General features: G+C 36.5%; 2 protein-coding genes across 2 annotated transcripts; one reads left to right on the top strand and one right to left on the bottom strand.

Moving 5' to 3' along the window:
* Positions 1–113: 113 nt before the first annotated feature.
* Positions 114–3,671, top strand: LOC115924035 (mediator of RNA polymerase II transcription subunit 28-like). Its single transcript, XM_030985613.1, has 4 exons — positions 114–300; positions 1,626–1,692; positions 2,525–2,637; positions 3,118–3,671. The coding sequence occupies exons 1-4, from the start codon at positions 235–237 to the stop codon at positions 3,505–3,507; spliced, it is 636 nt and encodes a 211-aa protein (XP_030841473.1). The 5' UTR covers positions 114–234; the 3' UTR covers positions 3,508–3,671.
* Positions 3,672–7,756: 4,085 nt separating this feature from the next.
* Positions 7,757–18,567, bottom strand: LOC115924033 (cytosol aminopeptidase-like). Its single transcript, XM_030985611.1, has 13 exons — positions 18,422–18,567; positions 17,687–17,802; positions 17,321–17,375; positions 15,858–16,032; positions 15,014–15,119; positions 14,339–14,506; positions 13,132–13,287; positions 11,761–11,974; positions 11,078–11,183; positions 10,337–10,416; positions 9,623–9,735; positions 8,507–8,640; positions 7,757–8,133 (listed from the first exon to the last, which is right to left on the bottom strand). Exons 1-13 carry the CDS (start codon positions 18,527–18,529, stop codon positions 8,081–8,083), a joined length of 1,584 nt encoding a protein of 527 aa, XP_030841471.1. The 5' UTR covers positions 18,530–18,567; the 3' UTR covers positions 7,757–8,080.
* Between the last annotated feature and the right edge of the window lie 1,166 nt (positions 18,568–19,733).

The raw sequence follows: 19,733 nt of genomic DNA, 5'->3' as shown, positions 1-19,733 counted from the left end.
GTGACATCAAAATAATTTATTCTGGTTTTGTTTTTATCTTTTATTTCGACGTTCTCAATTGAGGCTATTAACATCCAACTTGAGATTTTATTTTAATTTAGGAGCGGCGTTGCCGGTACCGGTACGTTACCGTGTAGATTAGAACTTAGGCTTTTAATGCTTCGACCTGGAGGAATCATTTGATAAGACTTTATTCTGTCGAATTACTGCTACAAGTATATCATCTTCCAAGAAATGGCTACTCACGTTGGCCCAAGTACAGACCGACACCTAGTAGATGAACTAGAAGCAGCTTTTAAGGTATACAAAAATAGAATAATGATGATTTGTCTCTTTCTTTGTCATTAATGATTGACGAATGTCAAGATGATGAAGAAAAACATCCTTCGTGTCACTGATGAGTGATACCGCTTAAGTGGGATGCTAGATGCCAAGCTTTGTTTTCTACCATTACTTGTGTTCTTGATTTCTATGGTTAGTCCATGATGATCATGAGTTGAGTCAGTCACTTTGCCACTAATTTTGTGAGCATAATTTCAAGTTTAAGATTTAAAAAATTATTTGTTGATGGGCTAAATGAGATTTGTGTTTATTATTTTTCCAGTGTCGACCCTGTTGAATGTATGATGACCAATGTTTGCTGAGATTCAAAACAATATTAGGAATGTGATATTTGATCCAGTTTTTCACATTTATCTAGACCTATTTATAATTTAGTTCAATTATTACCAAATGGACAGCAACATTTTAGACTAAAAATTGGTGCATTTTTCTTCAAAAATTCTGGGGATATCATGTCGATCTCAAAATTCAATGTCAGTTCTGAATTGCACTGCAACTGACAAAAAAAGTTGTAAAAACAAGGTGACCTTAATTTGCGCACCGGCGTTTACAGTTGATTTAATTTTTTTTTAATGATCCATCATTGCAATGCATAAACTATTAACCAATCAGTTAGTGTCATTTTTTACTTACAATTTTGATGAAGATTCTCAGACCCTTGCCTTTAAGTTTATATTTTTTGGAACGGATGCAAAAAAACTGCAAAATTTGCCAATCTTTTGTAAATATTTTCATATGGTCACACTCAATTCTAAAGAAAATTTGATCACTTCGTAATTTTGTGTCCCTCTGTCCATTGCTGATGTCAGACTTCGAAATCTTACCAATTTTTTTTAGAGATAGGGAACTGTCCTCAAATTAAGATCACGCTTGAACCGTGTTTACACCATAATCATGCATACGTGTAGGTCTTAGCTTGTCTTTAAAATGAATAAATTGATAATGCATTTGCAAATTTTGTGCATATATAGGAATTGGAATCTTGTTTTTGTGCTAGGATTTCTTTTACTCATTTGCAATTCTATTTTAGCAGTTAGGTTATGGTTATGCCACTGTAAAATATTATGGGTCTATAGATGAATTGAAGTTTGGTATTTGGTTATAAATCTTTGTTCAACATCGTTGTGCTTAAATTCATTACTATTAGCATCGTGTAAATATTGTTACTATGATCTTTACTATTATTACTATCATAACTTACAAGTTTTCTCACCATACATGTATATGCACTGAAACAGCAGTAATGTTTGAATGTTTGATCCTCTTTTCTCTTCTTTCTGCAGGCATGTTTGTCTCCATTAGTTGCTCAAGAGAATGTACACGTCAGTGATCAGGTAGAACTCAAGACAAGTAAGTCTACACTTTCACAGTTTGTTGCTGACTACTTAAAAAAGATATGACAGAAGATTTGGGGGAAAGAAATACATAGATCTATATAAAGAGTGATAAATGTAACAAAGAAGGGGAATACGTGCAGATAAGATTCTGATATCAGCATGCAGTGTGTCCCGTACGACATATGGCATTTATCCATATATTTGATTTCATCCATGAATGAAAAAATCTCTATCATGAACTTTACTTATAGTAGAGATACCAGAAAGCACTATTATTCAATTGTGATATCAAGAGATTCTTCATTTGTGGATGAAATATGTGGAAAAAACACACCTATATTATATTGCACACATTGCAATGAATTGCATAAATATTAATCACCGTCTTTACAAAATAACAATTATCTTTGAAAAAGACTTATTTGTAGGTGTTTTTCAATCTCCTTGCCTTGGATACTCGGGATTTTTCATAATATTATTGTTTACTTGCAGGGCAGTAGCAGATTTAACTTATAGAGTTAAACCTGGTTTAAGTTTATCCAATAATATATATTTTTTTTAATCCAGTCATGCAATAGAAATGAAAGGAAATTTGATGCTGCAATTTTTTAAATTTTTATAATCATGTTACTATTATTTGCTGTTGTTGCTTATTTAGTTAAGAAATATGGTAATATTTCTGAGATGACAAGGTTGACACTTGGTGCTCCATAAATCGGTAGACTAAAATTATGTATCTATAAAAAACTGAACTGAAGAGAAGTTAGTATGCTTTTATTAACACTAGCCAGAGGGTTTTATACGTCATAAAATGAATGCTCAAAAATCTCTTTCTTAACATACAGGTGTTGACCAGTCCATGCAAAGATACCAAGAACTTGCCAAAGAGACAGAGAATTTCTTTCTTCAACGTCAGATGCTGATGGCTACCACCAAACCAGAGAGCATCATCAAAGAGGTGAGGTCTTAAAACACAATCATCATTTCAACCAGAGTTGATGATGATTGCTGTTTGTACATTTTACAAGTGCCAGCTATTTTGTTTACAGATTTGGAATTGCAGGATAACAATTTAAATTCTGGAAGTTTTTTCCATATATTCTTTATTTTATTTTGTAGTTTGTTATAACAGGCAGAAATTTATTGGATGGGTTTTCAAACTTTTCACCTTTTCACAGGAAGAAAGTAATGGTAAAAGCAGTATTTACTTTTTCATCAAACCACAAAAGTCTACAACTTTATTAATCCATGTCAAAATTTGAATGGAAAACACCTGCAGAAGAACAAATGGTCTGGACAGTTACCCGAATTTATCCCTTGTTTGACATGTGGTTAACTATTACTGAGTCAGAGTGCAAGTATAATTCCAGAATAAAACAATACTTTCAAGATCAAGCTAAAAATGTTCTCTTTTTTTTCCTTTCTATTTCTTGATCAGGAGATAGATGAGTTGAAGGCTGAACTGACGAGGAAAAACGCCCTTCTTCAGAAACAACAAACCAAGGTCAACAATTGGCTTGGGATTCTCCAATCCTTAGAATGTGGAGGACCACCACAACAGCAACCACACGCACAACAACAGCAACTCCACCATGGTCAGATCCAGCAACAGCAGCAACAGCTTGCCAGAGGAACCATGTCTATCCCATCTGGAAACATTCCCCAGCAACAGAGTGGTGGACAGCAGCATCATGGAGTGGTAGGAGCTGCCAGCATTGCTGGTGGTGGAGATGCTACTCCGATTTCAATAGCCACAACTCCACTCTCTGGACCATTAGCCCATTTAGAGCAAGCAACTTCAAATATTGGTGGTTTTGATCGCAGATGATCCACAGACCAAAATGATGGACCCAAGATCTAGGACAGCTGGCTAATTTTGGCCATTATTAATGAGGGATTATGGACCCTTTTACATCAATTTTATGATGACTTTGTACCAAACGAGCTATTGAAATGTACAAACGTTCAAATACAAACCTCTCTATGCCATAAGATGAATGTATCGTTGGCTGAAATTTGATGCTGAGGACAAGTTTACAAGGTTGAACCATTGACATGACTTACAAAATAACAAGGTAGCTTACATGGATAAATTGAGATAAATGGCATTAAACTGCACCCCTTGTTACATTCAGAAAACTTCGTTATTTTTCATTTTAATGGAAAGTATGTTAACCCCTTGTCTACTTTGTTTTTTCAATCTCATGCGTCTTAATACATAAGCCACCCAGTTCCGTAAGCAATGGGTTATTGGAAATTACAAATTCAAATTGCACAGAATAAACATATTGTGTTTGCGCACATGGCTCTCTAAAATATACATTTGGCCTGCCAGCTTTGCGCAGAGATCAACCAATGACTTGCCCTAATTTAGATTTCTTACGACTATTAACATCCCTTTGATAATGTAAAATGTGGCATAGTGTTCAGAAAACTACCCCTACTATTGCAGGAATAGCAGCTAATATCATTTTTGAATCACTAGTTTTGTTGTCGTATGATATTATTGTGGGTGTTCTGTCCTGTTTTGAATAGAATGCTATTGTGCCCATGCTCTTTCAGCTTCTACTCAACCCAACTTGCTATAAAAATTGAAATTTCCCCTTTAATGTTAAAAAATCACATTGGAGTTAAAAGTTGCAACTCCTAAACAAAAAAACATCACAGGCTTTTCTCTCGAGGAGAGATCCAAGGGTCAAAGTTATTACATTCATTATTCCCCTTCCGAGCCCAGATGAGTCAGATCATTGATAATACTAAAATGGCATTATTTGCCAAGAACTTGTACATACCGTAGATCTATGTATACACTGCATTATACAAATCATGTCAATAAACTTCCTTGTATATATATATACATGTACATATATGTGGTGTGCAATTGTGCATGATTTGCTTTGTTTTGAGTAGACACATCTTCAAAGCATTAAACTCTGCAATTGAGCTCTTAAATGTTGAATATACTGGTAGCTACAATTACATGTACAGTGAGTGAAGAATGAGTACTGTAATTATATTTCAGGTGAAGCATTATTTGTCTCGCTTACTGAAGGTCAAGGCAAGGCTAAAGGATTCAAATAGCATCCGGCCGTCTGTCCATCATAAATTTTAAAGACCCTTTCCGATGAAATTACAACTTTATATCATTGGAAAGCTGAATGAACGTAGCAGATATGAAGAAATTAACAAAATTCAATTTCAGTTTTGCACAAAAGCAAATTAAAACTTAATTTCCTGCTCCCACTCAAAATCCTGAGTTGAGAGGGGTTAAATTTGCCACAGTAACAGTGAACCTGATCGGCTCGCCTATGTAGCCGAGGCAATGAGCCATGCTTATTTAATGCAAAGTCATTGAGAATATGCGTACTCCACATAAGATGTTATAAAGCCGATAGCCAGTTTTTAGGTCGACAACTTGATTTTCAAAGCTTTAGATTTTTAGTTGTCAGAGAGCCGTTACTCCTCTGATGGACACTAAAATAGCATATAATTGATATTATTGTAATCTATGGCTTATAAGCTTTCTGTTGATATATAAATCCTCTATTTAATTTGACACTTCCAAAAGGGTCTTTAAAGTTTACCTACCCCTCTCTTGCTTTGGTGAGTTTTGACATCAAATTTTGATAGATTTTTGTATACCAGTAATTCTTCATCAGAGTGTAAACATGTATTGTCCTCATGACCAGTTTTAAAGTACTGTAAACGGGAAAATATTCGCGGTACATTAATTTTCACGGATTTCGCACTAAGAGAGGCAAGCACAAATTTTAGAACTTGCGAAAATATAAGCATGACTTCTTATGCCTGTCTTGAACAGGCTGAATTGCGTGCAATGCAAATTTAAGGACCGCGAATATGTTTTGGGGTCGCTCAGCGCAAAAAATTAACCATGCAAAAATATCAGCGTTTGTAGTAGTCACCCGAAAAAAATTCACAAGTGATAATTATGGATTAATTATATGGAAAGATTTTCTCTTGAAAAACACATAATTTGGTGAAAAAAATCATGGAAAGCGTAAAATGCCTTGTGGCTAGCTATGTCTCGCATGTGACGTCACAAATCTTGACGCTCTACGGAGGACTGCTGAAAATCAGAAAATCTGGATCTCAAAATGAACATTTTTGAGAGATTACTGCGGGCCCAAAACATATTTTGAAGAGGGAAGTTGTTGTATTTGATCAGTAAGGCTTCCCCCTTCGCAATGATACGAAAGTTTCATCTTGCTACAAAGAAAGCATCTATTAGAAATTTAGAATACCCTTTCCAGCATATCTGCAGATTTACATGCCCCAAAATATACCATAAATACATGTATTGGGATTTGGAAAGCTTTGAGTGATAGGAAGCATTAGATGGGAATCACGGTGTTACTAATTATCAATACAAACCATCAACTAATGACAAAACCTGTAGAAATGAATAAACAAGACAATGCAATGGAATAATGTTTTTCAATCTTTATTTATACAAACAAAAAATACATATATTAGAGTGCATGTATGAAAGCCTTAAAGCTTATCTGCACTAGTTTGGCCAGGAGGGATTAGACCTCCCTGCATGGTCACTGACGGGTGGTTACCTCATCAAAAAAGGGGACAATGGGGGACTAATAGTTGAAATACAATATTGATATTTTGCAATTTATAAAGGTATACTGCTGTGAACACGGCCAACATGAACAATTTGAGAAAATTCTGGTATACTGGTAGTTATGCTTTGAAAAGTTGAAATCTGAACTCGTACATATATAATATATTTTAAAATTGGTATCATGATTATACTTCATTTAAAGGATGGGAATTGCATTCCACTGATCACATGGCACAACTCACTGGAGGGGCTGCAACATAAATACATGTAGACAGATATACTGACTGACATGTGAACCTACAAATTACTGACAGGCAAGAAATGATGAATACAATGGACTTGAAATTATTCAAATATTTCCTTTTGAATACTCTTAATACTCTTACAGAACCATTTACAAGCTTCATGAATTAAACAAAAATAATGATAATACATCTCTGCCTGTTTAATAATCAAAGTCCATGTTTCAAAAAGACTTCCATTAGAAAATTGCATTACATTACTTGTACATTTATGAAAAATGTCTATAAAATTTTGTATTGGCAAACATTTCTTTATCACATGATTTATAGATCATACAATCTTACCACTGAATTTCTTGCCTCATAATGTATTTGTTCAATACTCCATGTACAATGGAACATAATTGGTACGTCCTGTCATCCTAAGTATGTCAATCCATACATGATTTTTTTTTTTTTTCCCTCAATTTTTGAAGGCCTAAGAAAAAGTAAAGCAATTCAATATTCATATTAGTTCACACTTTCAAAAATGTCTTTCCTTTCCTGTTCAATTTGTGGTTAACATACCAGTATTCTAAATTGTGGGATTGAAGATATTGGGAAGTTTTCAGCAAATAATTATGGTCAGTGAGTGTATTTGAAGAAACAAAAAGATGTAGCGTTCTTTTTCTTTGGTAAAGCTGCACAGAAATGCAGTATGAAGCTTTGTCAGAGTCATTTACAAATTTCACATTTCAAGGAAATTCACTCCATGGTTGTTACATTTAAATCAACTTAGAACAGGTTTGGTTCATCTTATATTGAATATGTAATAATACCTTTTCTGCCTACATCATGAACTGAACAATTTGATTGCACAGGTTTTAAAAAAGTATTATTACATTTCCATCTACATCACAAATATTACAATTCGATTGGAAAGGTTTTTCCAAATCAAATTGTACATCCATTAAAAACTGCAAACTATTGAAAAGCATTGTGATTGAGCAAGAGCTCACAAAGGGAAAGCTAGATCCTACATCATGAAAATAATATTATGTGAACGTGGGTGCTACTTCAATTTAAACTTGTCTGAATGGTACACCACAAGATTTACTGAGACGTCATCTTCAGATGTTAGGATGTAACAAGATAAGAAAGGATCTAAGTATTTATATACAGTAGGCTTGCGGATGCACCATGTGAGAGAGAGGGATGCCTGAAAAGGACTCTCGGTAATCTTTCTTGAGGGTGTGTAGTCCTGAAAAGGATTGCCAAGTATTGCCAATTTGAGGAGGAAAGATCTAAACCATTCAGTCGTTCATATCAAATCAGTGAAGAACATATCATAGGGTTTTGAACCCCTCACATCAAAGAGTCATTCCGATTCTCCAACAACATTTGATCCATGGTAGAATTCTCTGCAGTACATCACTTACTAATAATTTCATTCTCTTTATATAATCTTTCTGGATGGAACTTGATGAATTTCAGTCGATGCAGAGATGCACAGAATGTCTCAGTTTACAATAATACTGTCATTATAGTTCTATTCAATGATTTTCCAAACGGCCTCATCCATAGGTTCAGACAGACGTGAATCTTGATACAAAGTCTACAAGGGTCCTGACTGGTCGGCCTGCAAACAATAATGAAAAATATGGAGGGAAATGTAATATGCACAAGACAACACTACATTCAAAGCTTGCCATTTGGAGATGAGGCAGTAAACCACTTTTAAAAATTCAGCATCAGCAGTGAAATGAAATGCGTGGGTGTAGTGTCCTTCACATTCCCGCATCATATAGCACAGATCAGAGTGTACACATAGGGGCCATGTTGCATATAGCTGTTTTTATCCCCTTTGCACGTTGAGAACTGTTTGTAATATTTTGTATAAGAATGCAGGGAAACCCTGGTTCAGTGGTCCACCTGCACAGGGTCACAGTAATTCAGTTTGCTTTTCCCACATTAGAGATAGAAATCAACTTGATAAGATTGATCATTCATACCCGACATTCCCTTTCCAAGGTAAGGAATTTCATCTTTGTTCTGCATGACACCTGCTATATCTAGATGGGCCCATTTAGTATTGTCCGTCACGAACTCGCGAAGGAATGCTGCTGCAGTGCAACTCCCACCAGATCTACATGTTGAATCAAGAAAAGTTCATTGGCTAAATTTTAAATTGCTACAACCTCTTTAATCCAATGCACCCCTACAACATCATCACCAAGAACTGAGGTTTAGCCCAGTCCAACATCCAACCACCTTTTCAAAACACCACCCCAACAAGCCCTTATAATAAACTTTGTGCCAACAGGAAGTAAGCTTGCTTCACATTACAAATCTAAGAAATTAACACATTTAAAATAAATTATTAAAAATATTATTTACCGGTAAAAAAAAAATTTAAAAAAAATTTAATTTAAAAAATAAATAAAAATACTGTATTTGCCGGCGATAAGGCCACAGTGCCGCATAGGCCGCACCCCAACTTTGACATTTCAACAACAAAAAAACGGACAAAACTGATACCAAATTCATCCATATTCTTATAATTTACCGTAAGTTTAGCTAAAAAAGTGATCACAGGCAGATTTGGTGTCCGATATATACCCCTACCACAATGTACGGTGTAATGCGAAATTGCATGAAATGGAAAACAAAATGGCGACTTCGGATGGATGCTTCGCGGCAGCTAGCTCCGTTAAATGGTCCCTTCCTTTACTTTTGCAATGCATTGGCACGAACTTAGATCAAGATCTATCAGCAAATGTTGTTTTAGGACGTTTATTTCATCTTCATTTCAACAATGCAAGATAAAATTGTCAGTAAGATGTGTGGAAATGTCCTGTACCATAGTGGTATAGTTATTTTACCGTTCGTAGTCCCATATGTGCAAATTTGTGCTGGTTTTGATTTTTTTTTTTTTTTTTTACTCTTTCGCCGTAAAGGCCGCACCCCGACTTTTTGATATTTCTCTTCCAAAAATACTGCGGCCTTTTACGCCGGCAAATACGGTAAAACAAAAAATTGTTAAAAACTGTCAAGGCGCTCTTAGTTTTGATGATGTGCAGATCACTTCATAGTAGATTGTATGGTACACGAAAGTTTGAGATACCCACCTGCTGTATTTTCCAATATTGCTTACATCAGCTAGATGAGCTTCTGTAACCTGTTTGGTATAGTGATTGAACAATGGCATCCTCCACACACGATCTCCTGTTGATACGCTAGCCTGCAATCGACAAACACAGCAATAATGTTGTTGTTTCAGTAAAATCATATCACACGTTTTAGGTGATTCTAAAACCCTTTCTGCATCCCTGGACAACAACCCCAGAGAACTACCCCTAGAAAACTACCACTTTAGAAAAATATCCCAAGAATGGTACCCCTTTGGAAAACTACCCACTGAACAAGTACTCTCAGAAAACTACCCCTTAGTTAAACTAACACTGAGGACAATTACAACCTGGGGCCGTTTCTCAAAACTGTTTTAAGTCTAACTTCTTAGACATCCCACTGAAACATGTGTCATAGAACCAACACACGTTTCTATGGGATGTCCACAAACTTAGACTTATGATTTCGAGTAACTGGCCCCAGGATAACAACCCCCTAGACATTACCCCCTGGAAAACAACTTCTCAGGACAATTACCCCCATGACAACTGCCCAGACAACCACTTCCAAGGACAATTACCTCCAGAAAAAGCCCCCCTGGACTCAACCGCATCATTCAAGTCATATACAAATATAGAGATTTAAATATTGGCAAATTCCTGGAGAAATTTCAAGCCAGAAATGAATAACTGATATTCATATTTTAGACTCACTTGTTGAAGCATGTCCCATACTTGTTGTGAATTAGTGAAAACACCAGTAGCAGCTGAGCCTAAGGCTACATCAATAGCACCTGCAAAGTAACATAATCAAGGTCAAACCTAATTTAGCAATCACTAGCAGAAAAGAGACCACCTGTATACATACAATCAATATATTTTGTTTTCAAGTGAACAGTGTTTCCTTTTCCTGGTGGGAGTATACATACAATCAATATATTTTGTTTTCAAGTGAACAGTGTTTCCTTTTCAATATTTGCATTCAAGGAAACTGTATGTGAGGACCACTCACCTACAAAGAACATCGTCTTGTACCCCTTGAAAGGTCTTTGTATAAAGGTATCACTTTACCTGAACAAAAGCTGGACACACTGGGATAAATATTACGTCACTGATCGACTTATTAGCCCAGAGGCTCTAATTGTGTGAAGGTATATTGATATATTATTATTGAAAATTTCTCATATTCCATTTTTCAAAGATTTTGATGATGAAACACATTTCAATAATCTGAAACCATGCAGGACAGTACTGTCTTTAAAATCTTGTCTAGTGGGATATTGGCTGCAATGCACAAAATTTGTAGGTGCCTCTAGATCAAACGAAGACTCTCTTGTAAGAATGACTGAAACAGCCTTCTGTCTTCAAGATGGCAAAACCTGTATGTTTTTCACAGCTTATCCCCTACTTGTTGACTAGCATACTTATATGCATATATGACTTAAAGAAACTTACCAGTGAGTGTAGCTAAATCTATGACAACTGTAGGCTTGAAACTAGTGGTTGCATAACATAGCGCATCAGCTAGTAGTAATCTCCCTTCAGCATCAGTGTTGTCAACCTAATGAAACAGGGAACACAGATTACAACAAGGGCTTATCTACTTTTGCAGTATACAGTTAAACAATCCATCGTTTCATAACGTGTAATTAGTTGAGTCTCCATAGACTGATGTAATATTATAAACAATCTCAATGGTCTGTAACTTGAGACTAGCCTTGGTGGAACCATGCACTGAAGTTGACTGCTGCAGGAAGGCTAGATTGGAAGCAATTCATTTTGTCTATCATTTATCAAAAGTGCATGATAAGCAATCTCAAATAACTTGAAGTCAATTTCTCTTAAAATGGAATTTCATTATCAGAACTCTTCATGAGCTTAATTCCATTGATGCAGTGCTCTGACACATGCTTTATCAACACTTGCTCTGAACTTTATCTAACTAAAGATACAGGGTTAGGTTAGCATGGCGAGTGGGTTTTCAGTTAGGTTCAGGAATATGGTTAGGATTAGGCATAGGTTTGAGTCTATGGTTGAATTTTAAAGCTCCCCTAGTTAAAAATTGACTTATTGCCAGAGCACGAGTCATACAATCTAAAACCATTATCATACTTTTTCTGAAGAAACTTGAGTCTTACCTGTATAGTCTTGCCATTCATGGCTGTGACCACATCACCCGGTCTGACTGCTGACCCATTGACCATGTTCTCACACAGCGGTATCAAGCCAACCACATTGACCGGTAGTTCTAGACTAGCCATGGCAAACATGGCCGCTAAGACGTTAGCTGCTCCTCCCATGTCACCTCTCATCAGGTCCATGCCTGCTGCTGGCTTGATTGATATTCCTCCACTGACATACAAATAAAGTACCACAAAGTGCATTGTTTATGAATTAGCTTAGAATGTTTTAGAACAAGAAGATAACAAAGAAGATAACATTCTCAATTTCGATATGAACAACAAGATTTATATATTGATATTTGTACAAATGACCCTGAAATAATAGATATCCTAACCTCAAAAGTGATTTTTAAAGGAAATAAAAACTAAATGTTAGACAAATAAATTAAATGTAATTAATACTTCTTTTGTACTAGAAACACCTACAGAAAGATTTGAAGGTTGGAAGTCATAATTTCTATTAAGTCCTTTAACCAGTTGCAAACTTACAATCTCTTATCTCATTCCCAAAGAACTGTGATTGATATCAATCTCAAGGTAATTTGCATTCAATTATTTTTTTTTTCTCAAAAATCTAAATTTTCTTATTATTTCTAATGTTCTCAAACTTTCATTGAGCTCTTTTTGTAATTCTTCTGCTGTCATCCACACAAGCTTAAGACCAATGGTTGGGCTAACCTTAAAGCCAAGTACAGGTCATCATCATCATTTATTAAAGTCGGCATTTTCCCTCATACGAGGGGTTACTGACTTTCGTGCCATGATGACACTCCCTCCCTCCCCTTATTTGTCTACAGCATCCTCCTCATTACTGTCTTTACATTCCAAGATTATGAACCAAATACTATCACTGTTTTAACACAAGCCTTATAGATATTGCCTTCTATTCTCATCATAAACTTCTACCAGCTAGAAAGGTTTACAATGAGAATGAAATTCAAGATCTATAAGGCTTGAGTTAAAACATAGATCTTGCCTTTTATCCTCATCGTAATAACAACAAATATATTCTTACAGGAACAAACTGACACTGGTTATTCAACACTAAAAATAAATGATATGTACCAAGTAGAAGAGATGAGTTACAAGTAAAGAAAAGAAATGAGGAAATCAAGCTAGTAGGTACCTCGCATTTTGAGCACAAACTCATACGAGTTGTGTTACCTGTGAAATTGATTACAACCAATATTTCATTAGGAAGTTATATCTGATCCACATAACTACCTGATAAAAAAATCAAACTTACATAAAGCTAGGTTCTGGAAATGCAATCCCATCACCACAACTCAAGAAAAGCCTGAATTCATACAGACTACTCCTTCATACCTGTCAAAGGTGACTCCTTTACCGATCAGGACCAGAGGATCCACACCCTGGGGTGCACCATTGTACCTCACATCCATGAATATGGGGGGCTCATCTGACCCCTTGGCCACACTCAGGAAAGCACCCATCTTCTTGTCTGCTGCCCACTTCCTTGAGCTGATCGAACAAAACAATGAATAAAATAATAATATTCCACTTTTAAATAGCGCCTAAAGGTAAAGACCAGTGTTGGAAATGCCCCAATTTCAAAAAATGAAATGGAAGCTCTTATTACCAATCATGTGAAAGAATATGTTTAGACTAATACATGATGATAAAATTTCGCCAGGAAACCGCCTACTAATTGATATATTTGGTAAATTAGTTTATCTATTGGACTGTGAGAGATAAACGCATGTGTCACGCACGTGTGCGTAGTCCCATATACATCTTTCTGTGTACAGTGCTTGTAACTTTACGAAGACTGGGCCAAATTTCTTATCATTTTGATGATTCCAGAACCTTGCAATACACACCAATACTTATATGCTAGATGATCAACCTTTTCTGATCGATTCCACAACGTTTCTTTCACAACGTAATCGCATGACCATAACTGGTCTTTATCTTTAATACAAATGTCTCTAAGCGCTTTACAGATAGATATACTATTACCCCGGTCATTGGATTCAAAACTTGCCCGCACACATTGTTTGCAAAATCTCCACTCCCTGGGGACCATTCCAACCAGGCGTTACTTGACGCTCAAACACTGTTTGACCAACAATGACAGTCGAATCCTACCGGGTACCCATTTAACAACTGGGTGGAGAGTAGCAAGTGCAGGTTAATATCTTGCCAAAGGATATTAGTGCTGGGTCAAGGGATTAATACTGATCAAAGTTAAAGTTTGCATCTTCTAAACTCATTCTTTTGGAGTATACATAAGATGGCAGAGCATAAGGAGCCCAGTTTCAGTTTGCGCACACTGTCTTTATCTTTGCCTAACAGTTCACCCCATAATCCAACTACAACTAAATACGGTTTTAAATGAGATTCCAAATATGTGAAACTTTCCTGAATGACATTTCAAAGAGTGATGGTAGTAGTAAATTTGAGATCAGGGAGTACAGCAACTCATAAAATCAGACTAGTACAGTATGCACCCAAAGGAATCCTTCTTGTTTGCCTAGGAGTATGATTAACGTGTGAAAGCTGTCAGTCTTACTGTGCCTGGATAGTGATAGGTAGATCTGTGCGCTGTCTCTTGTTGTGTGCTATCTCTGAGAATGATGTTGGAGTGAGTTTATTAGCTGGCATCTCCATCAAGGTACGAGCAAAGTTCTGAGCGTTGGCCAGAGTCTCCCCTCTCCTCCAGCCATCATGATACTCAGAACTACAAATCATTCAAAGAAAGAAAAATGGAGAGTTTAAACCCGTTTTAGCAACCACCTGTATAGAAAGATCACCTGCCTATGGGGATATCTTTGTGTCCCTTCAAGAGACTTCAAGACTGCCTATAAAGATCACTTTCCTTGTCTTTCTTGAGAGGTCTTTGCATACAGGTTCAGTGTACATGTATAAGGCAGTTGTTGTATAGGTCATATTATAGCAAGCTTTTAGTTATGTGCATAGGAACCTGTTGTTATCCTGATAAGACATTGCGTGTTGAGAGCCAGAAGGGTCTTGACTCTGTGTTAAATGATATCAACTAATACCCTTCTGGCACTGAACAGATATTGCAATCACATTAGTTACATTTGGTACTAACTGTTCAACTGGCTCAACATAATCTACAGCACTGCAGAGATGCAAACATTACCCAACCCTGGTTCAAAATGATTATTCCTCAAGAGAGCAGTACAACACAATGGCACAACGTAATACTTGTAATAAGACTCACCTGTTATCTTCATTGAGGAGTGATATGTTGACTTTAGGTTTCCTACTGGATTCAGCTTTCAGCTCATCATACTCAAATACTGACAAGAGAGATCCTTCGGCAGCAGCTATGAAGCAAATATCATCAAAATCATATCAGTCATATGAATCAGACTGGCAGTGATATAGCCTGATATAGCAGTCTTAAAAGCGAGAGGTCCTTGAAAGACCCTGATTTAAAAATAATTTGAAGCTTAATGGGCTTACATGTATGTAAAGAATCTATCCATAACTAATTAATCCCTTTGATGGGGCATACACATACAATGTTAAATCCCACAATGACAGGGAGGGGGGGGGGGAATAATTTAGGAAATTCCTTCAAAAAATGTTTGGGACATAAATCAACTAATAAAACAAACACCAAGTAGGGGACACAAATCTCACAACATAACAAACTTAACAGGAAACATTTCCGTCCATTTTTTACTAAAAATTTAAAAGCTAATGGCTAACAATTGTTTTTCACAATTAGGATTACCAAAAGAAATTAGTCTTGAGGTGGAATTCTATGTTGTTAAACAGGGTCTTAGACCTAGGGTGGGGTTTAACTGGATTAGTAAAATACAGATCTTGCAGTTGTTTTGCTCAAGGTAACTTATAGACCATAGTCAAGGAAAAAATACAAGGGAGGCAAACTTTAGTGCAACACACTTTTTGCCTGAAAAGTTCCACCACTTATAAGCTGGTCCAAGCAATTTGAGATAAATTACTGCACAAGTGGACAGTTGCTATTTATTGCTTTAAAAGGCAACATATTACCATTAATTATCATTTGCAACTCAATAATATCGAAAGGCCATTACCTTCAGCGTCACTGCATGGATCTACTATTACTGTCTTGCAACCAGCATCTCGTAACTGTCTAACCCCCGTTGCCACGGCAGTTCGGATATTCTCTCTTCCCTCATCTACTCCCTCCAGGTCATTGACTCCAGCAGACTGCTTGCCAAGGCTTACCACGGCAATCTTGCTCAACTCCTGATCATCATATCAAAATAAAACATATCTTGAGATATGGAGTGAAAACAGAACTCAATTTCAGTAGAAAAATTTCCTATAAATCATTGATTGTTTATCATTCAAAAATGGGTTGTTAGGACAGCATGGTTTTTATGACATTATGATTACTTACTAAAATGGCAAAAACAGAATATGCACAAACATGTGACAACCCATTCAGGGGGGTGTTTCATAAAGCTGTTCGTAAAGTTACGCACGACTTTACGAACGACTTGAATATGAAGTGCCAGATAGGATGGCCAAATTTTTTCTTGATGTTTTAACAAAGTGTGACTATACATTCCAATAACCTCAATTAAATTATGGCAAAAATTATACTTTGCATTAAGAATGTTTGTCATAGTTAGAATTGTTAATCTACGTCTGCACAGTTCAACTTTAGTTAATGCAGTTCAAAATTATTGTGCATCCCATTTGGCTTTTTATACTTAAGTCATTCATAAAGTCATGCATAAATTTACGAACAGCTTTATGAAACACCCCCCTGGACTGAATTAATCAATCCATCAATCTCTTCTGTGTTGTGTCTAAATGCAAGAGTTGCAAACACATGAAATGTTTTGAGTGCAAGCTAAATGTAGCTTCCAAACGTGCATTGCTATGAACATGACCGACAAAGAAAGCGGACAAAATATACAGTTCCTCAGGTAGACAAAGGAACATCCCTTCACTGCTATTATGTAAAAATGTTTAGAACAGGTGTCACATGCATATTCACCTGTTCTACACAGTTTTACATAATAGCAGTGAAGGGATGTTCCTTTGTCTACCTGAGGAACTGTATATTTTGTCCGCTTTCTTTGTCGGTCATATTCATAGTGATTGCTATTTCAGGAAGGTGACAATTATCTGGGTTGATACAAAGAATATTTAAAAGGTGGAGGAGACACAACAATTAAATTGAGCATCTTTAACTTATTGTACATTTTGAGTTTTGGTAATTGAATTTAAAGATATTGGAATTAGAAAGATGGAGAATGCTAATCACCTCATTGAAGTGGCATTTCTCTTCTAACATCATCTCATTTAGAGGAGGATATTTATTATTATTTTATTTGGCAGAAAACACATGATATCAAAATACAGAGTTGAAAATAAACAATTAATAGCAAATCACACACAAAAAAGGAACACTGGGTGCACCCGGCTGTGCTGCCAGGCATTGGGCAAAGTTAACCAAATAACTATAGTCCGCAGACCGCCCTCACCTATATGCAAGCACAATCAAGATGCAATTCAATCTTACCTCATTTAGACCATAGAACACTCTGCCTTTTCCTTTCTTCAAATTTTGACAGTATCTGGAATGAGTAGAGGAAAGTTTGAAAAGGAATGTCATGCGTTGACAAGCCTTTTGTCTGGTTATCACCCTATAATTAACTTATATTAGATACAAAGGAAAATAAACATTTCATTGTTCTTTCACTTGAAATTATCCGGAACTTACAACATACAAGAGACACAAACTAATGGCTTGACCAATGATAATAAAAGATTGATGTTCATGACTAATATCCTTGGAAATGACAAGAAAGAATGAAATACTCATGCATGTGTACAAAATGTATTTGATACGAATGCTTCAATTGAAAAGTACTTAAGTATAACATACCTGTTCACATGTTCTCCTAATTGACCTTGAGTTCGTTCATTGACCTTTGTTGCCTCTGGTGTAAAGATAACGCCATCACTAGCCTCATCTTCATACACACCTACCACTACACCAGACTACAAATGAGAGAGAGAGAGAGAGAGAGAGAGAGAGAGAACCATGCCATCCATTAGGTGTAATTCTCATGCAAATCTTTAGGGTACCCAAAGGTATCCTAGTCTAGTTTTTACACTATACCTTTTTGTTCCTCGTTATAAACCCCAATGGTTCTTCCTTACCAATTCACACTACTCCTGATCCTTATCACGGCATGATGCACACACAGCGATACAAAATGAATGAATCATCGGGTTAGGATGAAGAATCACCCCTTTTTTCCCATCAAAGACTTCTTCAAATTATAAACCAGGACTGGCAGGAGTCGAAATATCTACATTGCAAGTCAAATTGTAACTACTACCTCTTTACATTTCAAAAAAAATGTGACCCAGCCCGCTGTTTGAATCGTTTTTATATGCGGGCCCGGCTCTGGAGTTATGTTTATAGAGACAGCTGAGCCTGTCTGTAACTCCAGGGAGCTCCGATCCCGGGCCGGTGTCGGAGCCCCCTGGACGGCTGTAGTTACTCGGCCAGGCTGAACTCGAGAGTGAGGCGCGCGTCTGCGACTGGTACTGGTTCAACTTCATACAAAAAAAGACACACACATCACCCTTTTCAAGTCCAAACTACCATTACCTCAGCATTTACAATAGAAGAGTAGAACCTCCCCCATCTTTGACCATTTAATGAGTGATATCGGCTGTGTAAGATGAGACGTCGACAGAGTCGCATGGAAGCTGCCATCTTGGATGATGCATTTGCGCATGCGTGAAAAAGAGGATCTATCTAACTAGCTAGCTAGCTAGCTAGCTCGCTAGCTCTATCTAGATCTATATTATGTTGACAAAGTCAGAGAGATAGGAAATCCAACCTTGATAGCAAACTAGTCTACTCTAAAAGAAAGAAAACCAAACCAAAAAATCAGAAAGTAGACTGGTAAAAGTTTCAATTAAATTGGACAAAAGTGAGAAACTATGAATTTTTGACACTTTGTATATATCACAATAAAATATATAGGCTGAGTCGGATGGCCAATTTTTTTCTGTGATATAGTGGCGAACAACTTTCCCATTTTTTGGCCCTCGAAAATTTGCAAAATGCGCTCAAGGAGGGGGGGGGGGGGCCATCTCCTAAAAAAGGTAAAATTCACGTGTTTTTACACGTTTTTTCACAGGAGAGGGGCGGGCCCCCGGCCCCCACCCCCCCCCCGGATCCGCCACTGGAGAAGGCACTTGGGAGAAAAACAGAAATTACTTATATTTGTCTACACAGAGCAAAGTGCTTTGAAAGTTCTTGTATCACTTTCAAAAGGAAAAATTACCTGTAACAGATCCGATGTCTAGAGTTCAGACATTCTCCTCAGACGCGAATTGGTAGACCAATTTATTACAACCATCCTCATAACACTCTTTCATATAATATCCGTGACTATGTCACAATCCACTGACCCGGAAACTACCGATATACGCAGATTCGCATAGTGATCTCATATGTGATACATTCATAACTTTCTGTCCGATATATTTCAAACTTCCTCCATTCTGTTTATCTTATTGCTCTGCTTTCATATTCAAGTGAAATTATTACAGGAGTTGGATTGCCCATTAGCCATATAATATTACAATAAATAATGATCCACTGTACAAGGAGATATTGTTTTACAGCGGCAAAGATTAATATGTGTATTTTCTAGAACTCCGAGCAGACTATACTTTGCTCAATATTTATAAGACAATATTATCTCTATGCTAACAACTTGAACTTTGTTCCTAAAAGTTTTAAATGTGTTTAACTTTTTTCCCCTCTTCTTCTTTTCTTCTTCTTCTTCTTCTTCTCCTTCTTCTTCTTCTTCTTCTTTTCTTCTTCTTCTTCTTCTTCTTCTTCTTCTTCTTCTTTTCTTCTTCTTTCTTCTTCTTCTTCTTCTTCTTCTTCTTCTTCCTTCTTCTTC

The sequence above is a fragment of the Strongylocentrotus purpuratus genome, unplaced genomic scaffold (assembly GCF_000002235.5).
Source record: "Strongylocentrotus purpuratus isolate Spur 01 unplaced genomic scaffold, Spur_5.0 spur5_scaffold_15, whole genome shotgun sequence".
Taxonomy (NCBI): domain Eukaryota; kingdom Metazoa; phylum Echinodermata; class Echinoidea; order Camarodonta; family Strongylocentrotidae; genus Strongylocentrotus; species Strongylocentrotus purpuratus.
Note: the sequence above shows the minus strand (reverse complement) of the source record. Positions and strands in the feature narration are given on the sequence as shown.

What these genes read in the sequence shown, in the direction of transcription:
- LOC115924035 (XM_030985613.1), top strand. Translation starts at nt 235, where the DNA reads ATGGCTACTCACGTTGGCCCAAGTACAGACCGACACCTAGTAGATGAA. An exon ending in TCAGGTAGAACTCAAGACAA is followed by an intron (nt 1,693 to 2,524) that starts GTAAGTCTACAC and finishes CTTAACATACAG; the next exon opens with GTGTTGACCAGTCCATGCAA. An exon ending in CAGAGAGCATCATCAAAGAG is followed by an intron (nt 2,638 to 3,117) that starts GTGAGGTCTTAA and finishes TTTCTTGATCAG; the next exon opens with GAGATAGATGAGTTGAAGGC.
- LOC115924033 (XM_030985611.1), bottom strand. Translation starts at nt 18,529, where the DNA reads ATGGCAGCTTCCATGCGACTCTGTCGACGTCTCATCTTACACAGCCGA. An exon ending in CTTCTATTGTAAATGCTGAG is followed by an intron (nt 17,803 to 18,421) that starts GTAATGGTAGTT and finishes TCTCATTTGTAG; the next exon opens with TCTGGTGTAGTGGTAGGTGT. An exon ending in TGTTCTATGGTCTAAATGAG is followed by an intron (nt 16,033 to 17,320) that starts GTAAGATTGAAT and finishes TATGATGATCAG; the next exon opens with GAGTTGAGCAAGATTGCCGT.